Source organism: Argopecten irradians, chromosome 16 (genome assembly GCF_041381155.1).
Source record: "Argopecten irradians isolate NY chromosome 16, Ai_NY, whole genome shotgun sequence".
NCBI classification, from domain to species: Eukaryota; Metazoa; Mollusca; class Bivalvia; order Pectinida; family Pectinidae; genus Argopecten; species Argopecten irradians.
The window spans coordinates 11,680,121-11,692,759 of NC_091149.1; the positions used below are offsets into that span (position 1 = coordinate 11,680,121).

At 36.3% G+C, this 12,639-nt stretch overlaps 1 protein-coding gene across 5 annotated transcripts in view; it reads left to right on the forward strand.

The window, feature by feature from the left end:
• Positions 1-12,639, forward strand: part of LOC138310960 (serine-rich adhesin for platelets-like) — a 159,080-nt gene that overhangs the window by 55,862 nt on the left and 90,579 nt on the right. Inside the window, exon 1 of one of the 5 annotated variants that reach the window (XM_069252326.1) lies at positions 5,569-5,772. The exons of 3 other annotated variants lie outside the window; for them this stretch is intronic. In XM_069252326.1, coding sequence (XP_069108427.1) covers positions 5,590-5,772 — 183 coding nt within the window. In that variant the 5' untranslated portion in view covers positions 5,569-5,589. Of the gene's footprint in view, positions 1-5,568; positions 5,773-8,263; positions 8,413-12,639 lie in introns of those variants that run through there. One more of the 5 variants, XM_069252330.1, reaches the window with a different exon arrangement.

A 12,639-nucleotide genomic window follows, 5' to 3' on the forward strand; every position in this document is an offset into this window, starting at 1 on the left:
GAATAAAGACTTTACAATACTGGGTCTGAGGACAATAACTGTACACTAATGACATTACAGGTGCCTGTGTATACCTGAAAGATGACTATTACAGAATTATACTTTACATACTGGGTCTGAGGACAATACCTGTAACACTAATGAATGTTACAGGTGCCGATGTGTATACCTGATAGATGACTATACAGAAGTTAGACTTTACATTCTGGGTTCTGAGGACCAATACCTGTAGCACCTACTAAACATTACAGTGCCATGTGGTAATACCTGATAGATGGTCCTAATAACCAGAAGTCAGACCTTTACATACTGGGGATCTGAGGTACCATTATCCTGTACACCTAATGATGATCCAGGGTGCCTGTGTATACCTGATAGATGAGCTATACAGAAAGTAGGATCTTTACAAACTTTGGGATCCTGAAGGACAATACCTGTACACATAATGAACGTTTATACAGGTGCGCTGTGTTATAACACGAGATAGCATGGACTATACATGAAGTAGACTTATAACATACTGTGTACTGAGGACAATAACCTGTACCACTAATGATGTTACAGGTTCCAGTAGTATACCTTATATAGATTGAACTAATACAGAAGTAGACCTCATTACATCATACTTGGTGCTTTGATGTGACAATAACTGTAACACTAATAGACGTTACCGATTGTGTCCTGTTATATACCTGATTAGATGACATGTATACAAGAAGTAGAACTTTACATACTGGTTCTTGATTGACAATACCTGTACACTAATGACTGTTACAGGTGCCCTGTGTATACCAGATAGATGACTATACAGAAGTAGACTTATACATACTGGGTCTGAGTGACAATAAACTGTACACTAATGACATTACAGGTGCCTGTGTATACCTGATAGATGACTATACAGAAATAGAACTTTACATACTGGGTCTGAGGACAATAACTGCATTTACACTAATCGGATGTTACAGGTGCCTGTGTATACCTGATAGATGACTATAACAGAATAAGACTTTACGTATACTGGTCCGAGGACAATAACTATACACTAAATGATGTTACAGTGTGCCTGTGTATACCTGATAGATGTGACTATACAGAAGTAGACTTTACATACTGGGTCTGAGTTACAATAACTGTACACTAATGAACATTACAGGTGCCTGTGTATACTAGATAGATGACATACAGAAACTAATACATAACATACTAGGTTCTGGATGACAAAAATACCTTTACACAATATGTTACAGTGCCGATGTAGTATACCTGCATAGATGGAAACTAATAACAGAAGTAGACTTTACATACGGGTCTCTGGCGAGTACAACTACTCTGTACATCTAATGACCGTTTTACATATCAGGGTGCCTTTGTTAAACACTGGACTAGATAGTTATGACTATCCAGAAGTAGAACGTTTCCACTTACACTGACGGTCCGACAGGACAATACCTTTAAACACTAAAATGACGTTATACAGTGTGCCTTGATTGTATACCGTGAAAGATTACAATAAACAGAAGTAGACTTTTTACATACATCTGGGACTGAGGACAATACTCTCAGTTTTACACATAATGACGTTACAAAGTTGCCTCGTGTATACCTGATAGATGACTATACAGAAGTAAACTTTAACATACTGGGTCTGAGGACAATACCTGTACACTAATGACGTTACAGGTGCTGTGTATACTAGATAGATGACTATACAGAAGTAGACTTTACATACTGGGTCTGAGGACAATACCTGTACACTAATGACGTTACAGGTGCCTGTGTGTATATCCAGATAGATGACTATACAGAAGTAGACTTTACATACTGGGTCTGAGGACAATACCTGTACAGCTAATGACTGTTACAGGTGCCTGTGTATACTAGATAGATGACTATACAGAAGTAGACTTTACATACTGGGTCTGAGGACAATACCTGTACACCTAATGATGTTACAGGTGCCTGTGTATACTAGATAGATGACTATACAGAATAGACTTTACATACTGGGTCTGAGGACAATAACTGTACACTAATTATACATACTGGGTCATAATGACAATACCTGTACTAATGACGTTAACTGTGTATACTGATAGATGCAGGTGCCTGTGTGAGGACAATAACACAAATATGGGACTATATGACTATTGACAGAATACCTGTACACTAAGACTTTACTTTACATACTGGGTCTGAGGACAATAACTGTACACTAATGACGTTACAGGTGCCTGTGCCTGTGTATAAATGACTATTTACATTACTAGCTGGTTATACACCTATCAGCTGATGATCAGCTTGTGTTTACTTGATTGTTAGACCACCAGAGTTGCTGACCAGTTCCAGACTTAGGAATACTGACCAGTACAGTTACAGTGACCACTGAATGTTATTGTTACTTTGTTGACTTTGGCTGAAGCAGTAGTTATCAATTATCATTACTCATTACCAGTGGGTATACATTTTGGATATAGAGACATATTTTTGTGTGGTTTTCATTACATGTCCTACAGTTGTCTATCTCTCATTCCTCACTCTAAGGCCTTCCCCACACCCTCATGGCTTCCCCTCCTCCTTCCCTCTTGTTCCTTATTCTCTATTCTCTACATCACCCTCAGACTTTGCCTACTATCCATACTCTCCATCCATACTCTCCTCTCCCTCAGCCACCCTCAGGCCTCACCCCTCTCCATCGGGCCTACTCCCTATTCTCTCCCCCACCCTTAGGCCTTGCCCCTCCTCCTTGGCCATACTTACAATTCTCCTACCCTACCTTCAGGCCTTGCCCCTCCTACTCATCCCTACTCTCCATTCTCTCCTCTACCTTCAGGCCTCGCCCCGCCCCCTCATCTCTACCCATCAGTCTCCCCAACCCTCAGGCCTTGCCCCTCCCCCCATCCCTACTCACCAGTATCTACTCCATCCCCTCAGGCCTTGCCCGCCCGCTCACTCATCCTTATACTCTCCATTCTCTTCCACCACCCTCAGGCTCGCCCATTCCCCTTGTCCCTACTCCCCATTATCACCTTCACCCTCAGGGCCTTGCACCTCCCCCCCTCGTCCTACTTTCCATTCTCTCCCCCACCCTCAGACCTCATCCCTGCCCCTCATCCCTACTCCCCCTAACCTCAGGCCTCACCCCTTCCACTGATCCCTACTCCCCACATTCTTACCCCCCCCCCCCCCCCCACACACACACACACCCTCAGGCCTTGTCCCTACTCCCCATTCTCTCCCCCACCCTCAGACCTCCCCCTCATCCCTACGCCCTCCACCCTCAGACCTCACCCCTCCCCCTGATTCCTACTCCCCACATTCCCCCCTCCCTCCCCAACACACACCCTCAGGCCTCCCCTCTCCCTCCCCATCCCTACTCCCCAGTCTCTCCTCCACCCCACTGATCATGCCACTGTATATAGATATGTATTATTGTTTCCAGTATATCAACCTAATGACCACAAGCTGTGATATGTTTCTCCATTAAAAGTGATACCAGCTAATGATGTGCCTAAATATTGCCCTCCAGGGGCAGGTTCTCTCACTAGGGGAAGATAACTTTTTACAAAGCAACAAGACATATACTTCTGTAATGGACTATTCTAGTTCTCATCAGAGGGAAGAATTCAATATGAATAAGAATTCTTTTTTCTGTTTGCGTTTTTGAAACTTCCATTAAATATTACTGTAGACAAAGAAAAAATTAACTTATAAAAGCTAAAACGTGTGTCTTATTACTTAAGACAATTCACTGTCCTCATCATAAAATAAGTCTGCATTTTTATGAATTATGAATTAATTTGATGAGACAAATCTAAAGTTCCTGGGTGCAGATCAGTCTAGGGTTGTGTGTACGAAATGTACTCTGATATATTGGGGTTAGTAAGAAAAAGTAAATCTCTATGCCATTGTTGAGGAGGAAGTGCACCTGAATAAAAAGGGGAGGGAGCTAGGAGGTGTAGTGTTGGGGTCATTAAGGTCAGAATTATCTACTGAGGAACATCACCTTATATACTAGGACGAATAAATTGGACCGAGGGGGATTCATCAGCATTTGGTTAGGCTCAGATAACATTACTTTTGTTATTTTAAATGTCTGCCTTAATTAATATTTCTGATAACAAATTTCCTGTTAAGCTTGCAATGTTGAACTAATTATAAATATGTGCTGTATTATGGAGCAGGCCTTTCTAACTTGGAGGGGGGTGAAAGGAGGGGGGTGATGGGGGAGGCCTTATAGGATTTTGGGAGGAGAGGCAGACATGGGTTCTGGAGAGATAGAACTGGTACAAAGGAAGGAAGAAGTCTTCTGATTTCGACAGGAAAATTATATTCGTCTCATAATACTGGGAGAAATCATCATGAAAAACTGGTAGCACCTGATTACATGAAGTGTATGGACTAAACAGTTGGCTACATAGTCGTGATGTAATCTGGTGATGTTATGGAGGCACATTAACTATATGACTATTGGGTGCATGTGCACCGATATGATCTGAGGATAATCTAAGGAGGAATGGTGGTGGTCAGTGGTCACTGGTGGTCAGTACATCATACTGTGGTCACTCTGACAATAGTGGTCTAAATTACAAAACAACAATTTAGTTTTTTCATCCATTTTTTGCAATATTTCTTTTCAAGTTAGACAGTTACTGTTTAAAGAAAGTGTTGCTTTCAAGCCCCTTTGGAAATTTATCAAAACTTTTGATTAAAGAAGATAAGTAGAAAGATTGTTCCATTTTAAAATCCTGCAGCTATTTTTCCTTACATAAAAAATCCATTTTTATATGTTTTTCTCTGCTATGGCTGCTGTATGTTAGTTTCTTTTTTTTATATGTGAAATAAAGCTTTATTAAAAGTATAACAGAACAAGACGTGCGAGAATACTTGATAAATGACTCACAGTAAAAGTTTGTATCTCGACAGTAGGATGTGTATATCAAGAGTATATCATGTCGATCTCGCGGCAGAATGACAGAAATCTTCTGTTCAGGATTTGAGTCAGAAAATCTTATGTTTCTTAAGATAATCCATGCATTTATCTTGACCAAAGATATGAAAATCTAAAATAAAATAAAAAACAGTTACGTAAATGTTCTGTTTATAGAAATGTAAAATCTCCTAAGGAATGGAACATTCCTTTTTCCTGCAGCCAGAAACATAATGGATGCTTATACATGCACGTCTGACTTTGATAATATACTGAGTCAAGTTTATCGCAGAAGAAATTCATTTGGACTTTGTGTATGAAAGCTTGTCGGACTGGAGAACTGGTGCCAGTGGATTTTCTTGTGAAAGATCAAAGGAAAGATTGCTATTTTAGAAAAGTTAAAAAAAACCGCCTTTCACTGTTTTGTTCTCCATGAGTGGAAAATGAATTTTTCATTTGTTTTAGGATTAAAGTGCTTAAAACCTCGGCGATAATGAAGGAATGGATTGGATTTTTAGTTTTTTGTTGGAGACTGATTGTTATTTGTTCAAAGATTGTAGTTTTCAGAAAAATCAGCTGTTAGAGAAAGGCTTAAATAAAGAAAATACTGATAACTTTGTCAGTTAGTGGATGTTTAAACCGAGTGTTGGATCATAATTATGCATCGTTTACCAAACTTTGTGAAAAAAAAGAAAGGCACCCAATGTACAGCAAGTCGGGTAGCTTCCACCTCTGTTACCAAGGCAACACCATCCGGTACAAGTCGACAGACAAGAGTTACTTTTGAACTTCTGGATTTTGGGACATTTTCTTCAACAGATTCAAGTGATGCAGATTTTGAGGTATTGCAGCGCTCTGAAATTTTTAAAAATTGATTTGTAAACTGCATGCTTTAGTAAAAAGAAACATGCTCCTTAAATTATCCAATCTTAGGAAAACTATCCCAATTTACAGAATTTTCATAATACAAGGACGTTTTCTCAAACTAAAGGGAGAAAATCATAAAAACTAAGTTGTGTATTTGAAAGAGTAATAAGGGGAGATAACGATGGCAAAGTGGTGTATTTGATAGAGAAATAAGGGGAGATAATCATAATGAAGTTGTGTATTAGGTATAGAGAAAAAAGGGGAGACAATTATACAAAGTTGTATATTTGATAGAGAAATAAGGGGAGATAATCACAATAAAGTTGTGTATTAGATAGAGAAAAAAGGGGAGACAATTATGACAAAGTTGTATATTTAATAGAGAAATAAGGGGATATGATAACAACGAAGTTGTGTATTTGATAGAGAAATAAGGGGAGACAATTATGACAAAGTTGTGTATTTGATAGAGAAATAAGGGGAGACAATTATGACAAAGTTGTGTATTTGATAGAGAAATAAGTGGAAAGACAATTACAAAGTTGTATATTTGATAGAGCAATAAGGGAGATAATCACAATAAAGTTGTGTATTTGATAGAGAAATAAGGGGAAGACATTTATAACAAAGTTGTGTATTTGATAGAGAAATAAGTGGGAGATAATGATCTCAAAGATGTATAGCATAAGTGGGAGATAATGATGTCAAAGTTTTGTATTTAATAGAGAAATAAGGGGAGATAATGAGGATGAAGTTGTGTATTTAATAGAGAAATAAGGGGAGATAATGTTGGCAAAGTTGTGTATTTGATAGAGAAAAAAGGGGAAATAATGACAACAAAGTTGTGTATTTAATAGAGAAATAAGGGGACATAATGAGGATAAAGTTGTGTATTTAATAGAGAAATAAGGGGAGATAATGAGGATGAAGTTGTGTATTTAATAGAGAAATAAGGGGAGATAATGAGGATGAAGTTGTGTATTTAATAGAGAAATAAGGGGAGATAATGAGGATGAAGTTGTGTATTTAATAGAGAAATAAGGGGAGATAATGAGGATGAAGTTGTGTATTTAATAGAGAAATAAGGGGAGATAATGAGGATGAAGTTGTGTGTTTAATAGAGAAATAAGGGGAGATAATGAGGATGAAGTTGTGTATTTAATAGAGAAATAAGGGGAGACAATGAGGATGAAGTTGTGTGTTTGATAGAGAAATAAGGGGAGATAATGAGGATGAAGTTGTGTGTTTCAGATATTAAAGGAGATATTGATGACAAGGTTGTCAGTTTTATAGTAATAATGATGATAATTGTGTATTTGTTAAAGAATTGATATTGAATATTCATTTTTGAATCTATTGTAATAATAAATGATTCATTCTTTAATACAAACAAGTCCAGAACTCAGGAATATATACAGCATAATATGAATGAAAATGCTGCCAAAAGATATGCATCTTATTGAAATCCGAGCACCACATGTACAATTTTACACTTAATGAAAGATACAAATTTGAATAGGTATAAAAACTAAGAACCATAACCTAACTGTGACTGACTGTCTAATATCAAACAGTTTTCATGGATTGTGTGTTGTCCTGATTTGTCAGTAAAATAAACAACAGACTTGTAATAGAATTGTGTACTGTGAAATATTTATAGATATTTTAGCTGCACAGGGACTAGTTATATATCTGATCTTCACACCAAACAGACCAATGATAAGTCCCTGTGGTTCAAACAAGTTTAATCACAGGGCCTGGACTAAAATATTTCAACTTTCATCTGGTAATTTACTTCTGGTCCCACTTGGATATGTGACAATAAAATAATGTTTATAATATGTTAAACTTGTTTTGCCAGTGAAAGGAGCATGTAGAACTCAACAAACATCATACAAAAAAAGTTTGGCATTTGTCTTGTCCCTGTGCTTTATTTAGTTGAATTCATAAATGTAAACAATTTTTGAGGAGTTGGTTATTTGTTATAAGACCCTGTGTTTAATCTGTCTTGTCACACAAGCCATCACAGAACTGTTTACCATTAATTACAGGTAATATGATATGGAGTCATCAATGCCTGGTATATCTGATTTAAACGTAGCCTTCTGTAAAATGTGTGAATTACAAAATGTACATATTTTGTAATCGTTTATTTCTGACTGCCTTGATCACACATCAAGATTTAAATCTTATCAAGATAGGATATTTGATACTATTGATATTACGGAATTACATAAAAAGTCTCTTCAGAGTTTTTTTTCTTAGTTGCAATGTTTTGTCCATACACAACCCTACTTTTTAAAATGGAATATTCCTTTCTTTAGAAATGGTTTAGTTCATTTATAACGCTAGGTGACAAAGTTTTTCTGATATATGATATTTTACAGATTCATGTTGTAATGTATTTGGCCTACATAACTGGGGCCGACTTTTTTGACGGATTACCTATAGCATTTATTGGAATCTTCAGCTGTGATTTATGAACATTTGTTTAACGGAAGGAAAAGTTGACATCTGTTTGGTACAGGAATTTTGTTGTGAATTCATGACATTTTGTATCAATTAGATTTCAGATCGTTATCACATATTCATTAGGCCAGTTTCCTGATCACTGGGTAAGTAACACATGTTAATTATAACGAGGGATCTTAATTAGGAGAGACCTATACCTATATATGGTATAGAAAATTATATCAACAAACTATATACTGTATTCAAAACAATAATTGCCCAGGACACTTAAATATTTGAAGCAAATAGGGGGCACTTAACAGATTTAAACTAATTTGAACTAAAGTCTTTCATAAATTTATTCTGTAAAGTAATGAAGCCATATATCTATTTGCAAAAGAAATCAGTAAGGGAACCTATACAGTTTTTCTGCATTTAATTTGAAATAAGTCAAATTGAAGCCTAAGAAACGGGGAGGAGCACTTATAGGGATGAGGACTCTTATTGGGTCGAATAAGGTATCTTCTGATAAGATTCGGTGCCACAATTAAGGGACAATGTTATGTCAAATTAAGTCACATGTTTAATGATCCCACATGGCACATCATAAATTGAATTGGTTTTGATGTCACAAATTAAGACATTGATGACTGACAGAAAGGCTAAAGATGGCTTCCTAGTTTGACTTCAATCATTAAACATAGTTTACTGAGTTTTAATAAAGTTGTCATGTAGCTTAAATCATCTTCCAACATAAACTTACATACTGATGTAAAATAGCTCACATTCTGTATTCAGGTCAATAAGGGCTACAAACCAAATATTTAGAAAATTTAGGGAGTGTTGATTGACTAAATTAAGATGTACAATGTTTTAACGTAAATGTACAAAAAATTATTACTCAGAGGTATTAAGCCACAAATGAATCATCATCAATACTCAAGGGGTTACTATCACTAACATCATATCCACCCCTGGAGTATCAAGAATGCAAATTGATTGGCCAATGAAATAAATTTGAAACTAAAAGCAAAACTATGGTATTTCTTACAGTATGTGAGTTTAAAACAGGAATTGAGCACTCATGGGGTCGCAGACACTTAATTATTGGGTCAAATACAGTATAATGCTTTGAACAGGAATCAAATGATTAGAGCTGGTTGCCATCTAAATACTTCCTTAGTTTGATTAAAAGTTTATTTAAAATTCTGTCCTGCTTGTAATGAGCATTAATATCATATATTATACTGTAAAAATGTGTGACATTGCATCTGATTGGCTGGTTAACAATGCTGTAGTGCTTCATGTATTTATCAAAAGAGTGAAATTTGTAAAATCAGTCGATTTAATTGAATGATATATTATAAGAATAACTGGAGCAGAATTTTATGTTGTGGAGCAATATAACACAACTACTAGTGTTTCCTTAAAAATAATTCTTGGTATATATGTACTTTATTTAGAGGACACTGTAAATTTTGTTCTTTATCTTCTTTAAGTTCTTTTTAAGTAATTGAGGTAAACATATTATTGTTTGATGTCTAAGTGACCTATACTTGTGAAATTGTTTTGACAGAAACGGGCTATCTTGAGAAAAATGTACAAGATGTAATCAGCATTTAGAAAATATGTCATCTGTACATTATCTTGTTTTCATCTTGAAGTTCTGAACTCTATTTAGGTTTTTTTTTTTATTTGCGCTTTTACATGATTGCTGACACCTTCACACATGACTGAATTTGTATGGTACCTATTTGTTACTTTTGTTGATGTCGTCATGCCTGACTGATTTTGTTTCGTACCCATTTGCAACCGAACACCTTCCATCGTCACAACCAACATCAAGATTTTACAATATGCTGAGAACAACAGTTTGTTATTTTGTCTTAGATTTTAAGATTGTTTAATTCACTTGATTTAGCATTAAGACAAAAAACAAAATTATAAGTTTCCGCTGGTCCAAACACTAGACTTTAATATTTTGAGAGATAAATAAAATTAGTTGCCTTTTGCCTCTTGACCAACCAAATTTAGACACTAGAAGAAAGATAACTGATGAAATAAAAATTTAGACATTATGACAGTCTGAGTTTCCTCTAACCCCAGCACCAAATTTAGACATTATGACAGTCTGAGTTTCCTCTAACTCCAACACCAAAATTAGACATTCTGACAGTCTGAGTTTCCTCTAACCCCAACACCAAATTTAGACATTCTGACAGTTGAGTTTCCTCAAACCCTGACTCCAAATTTAGAAATTCTGACAGTCAAGTTTCTTCTAACCCTGACTCAAAATTCAGACATCATGACAGCACTAATACCTCTTTTCAATGCACAACAACACTGGCAACTGTAGATTTATAAATGAATTGAGTTATTTCCCTTTATAATATTTGTTTGTTTGATTAATTAACGTCCTATTAACAGCTGTGGTCATGTAAGGACGGCCTCCCATGTATGCGGTGTGTTGCGAGTATTTTGTGCGAGGTGCATGTTTTGGGAGACTGTGGTATATTCATGTTGTGTCTTCTTGTATAGTGGAACTGTTGCCCTTTTTATAGTGCTATATCACTGAAGTATGCCGCCGAAGACACCAAGCAACACACCCCACCCGGTCACATTATACTGACAACGGGCGAACCAGTCGTCCAACTCCTTGTATGCTGAGCGCTAAGCAGGAGCAGAAACTACAACTTTTAAAGACTTTGTTGTGTCTCGACCAGGGGACAGAACCCAGAGCCTTCCTCCTAGGAGCGAACGCTCAACTCAAGGCCAAAAGTGAGGCAGCGCCAAGGGAGGCATTTGGAAAGATAAAGTCAGCTAGGAAGAAGAGAAAAGATAAGATCCTAAATTTAGTCGCCTCTTACGATCATGCAATAGGGGCAGCAGGTACAATTCTATCTTTATAATATATCTGTATATATATGTAAACAATAACGACTGACTTATATAGCGTTAACGCTTTTGCTCCATTGAAGGGCGCTCTATATAACTCACACTCTAACGTTAGCGCTTTCGCTCCATCAACGGGTGCTTTTCAGACTCTGAAGTCTGAAGAGCTCCCTTCGATCGAGCGAAAGTGCTAACGTTAGTCAGTCATTATTGTTTTTATATTTTGTATATATTTTTCCTTCGTAAGGATTTTTCTTGAAATTTATGCCTGTGTATATATAGGTATGATAAAAGTAGGCAATTTGTATTGTATTGTCAAATGTTTGTTCCCCTATAAATACATGGATCCTATGGCAAAAATCTCATGCTCGTTTATTAATCAAGGCAGAAGGAAAAGAAGAACTTTCTCTGTTGCTCTGACTATATTTCATGTACAGAAGACTTGTATCAGTGTGGGACCTGTATCAGTGTAAAACTCCGGGAGCTATTTACGCCACTTTGAAGAACTAATCATGTTCTCTACGGGTGGCCATTTTGTTAACATTGAGAATTTCTGTGATGTGGCCATAAAACCTCACTTTCACTCATTAGCTCCACAGTCTTCTCAGATTTCATGTATTCTCAAAAAAAAATGGTATATTAATACAAATATATACATGTAGGGGTAAGTGGTAAACCTGTCGATGGTCAAAATTCCTGAGCCAAGCAACAAAGTTTCGGGGGATTATACTGGAATCAGTATGTCTGCATGTTGTCTGCCTGTCCATTTGTCATTCCGTTCTTCTGTCCATTCCATATTACTTATCATTTTCAATGAAACTTGACAGCAATGTTGGGATCCATGTCCAATAAAATTGTATGTATACAGATTTTTTTTTGCTAAGATGTGGTTGCCATGGTAATCGGTTCACTTAAGAAAACAAAGTAAAGATATGTATTGTGTGACCAATATAACCATGGGTTTCAATTCTTTTCACATTTGACAAATTGTTGTAAAATATGGAAGTCTATAATTAGATACATCACATGCTTCAATCATAGTTACCATGGAAACAAAATGGACAAACATTTTGTTGCCATGGTCTCAGATGACTATCTCATATCAATATCGTTGCAATATGTCATGACAGATACATACCACCATATGCTTGCATGATCATTTGTCTGTTAAGAAACGTATTATCAAGTCATCAACACATTACACATTTAATATCCACTGTGGTTTAATAAATATTATTACATAAAATTGATTAACTCAAGTTTGTAGGAATTAGGCTGCAGTCTTCATGTAATTGGTTGATTAAGATTTAGGCGCCTGTACAAAGGTGGATGAAGGTAGTCTATTTCAAGACCACATTTTCTAGATTAGATAAATTCGGATGGAAACATTTGAATTTTGGAAAAATTTGTGTTAATTTTACAAGAGATTCTCATATGATAAATAAAATTTAAGTTTGTGATTCGGAGCACTAATCTTTAAAAGTAAAAACGATAAAAAT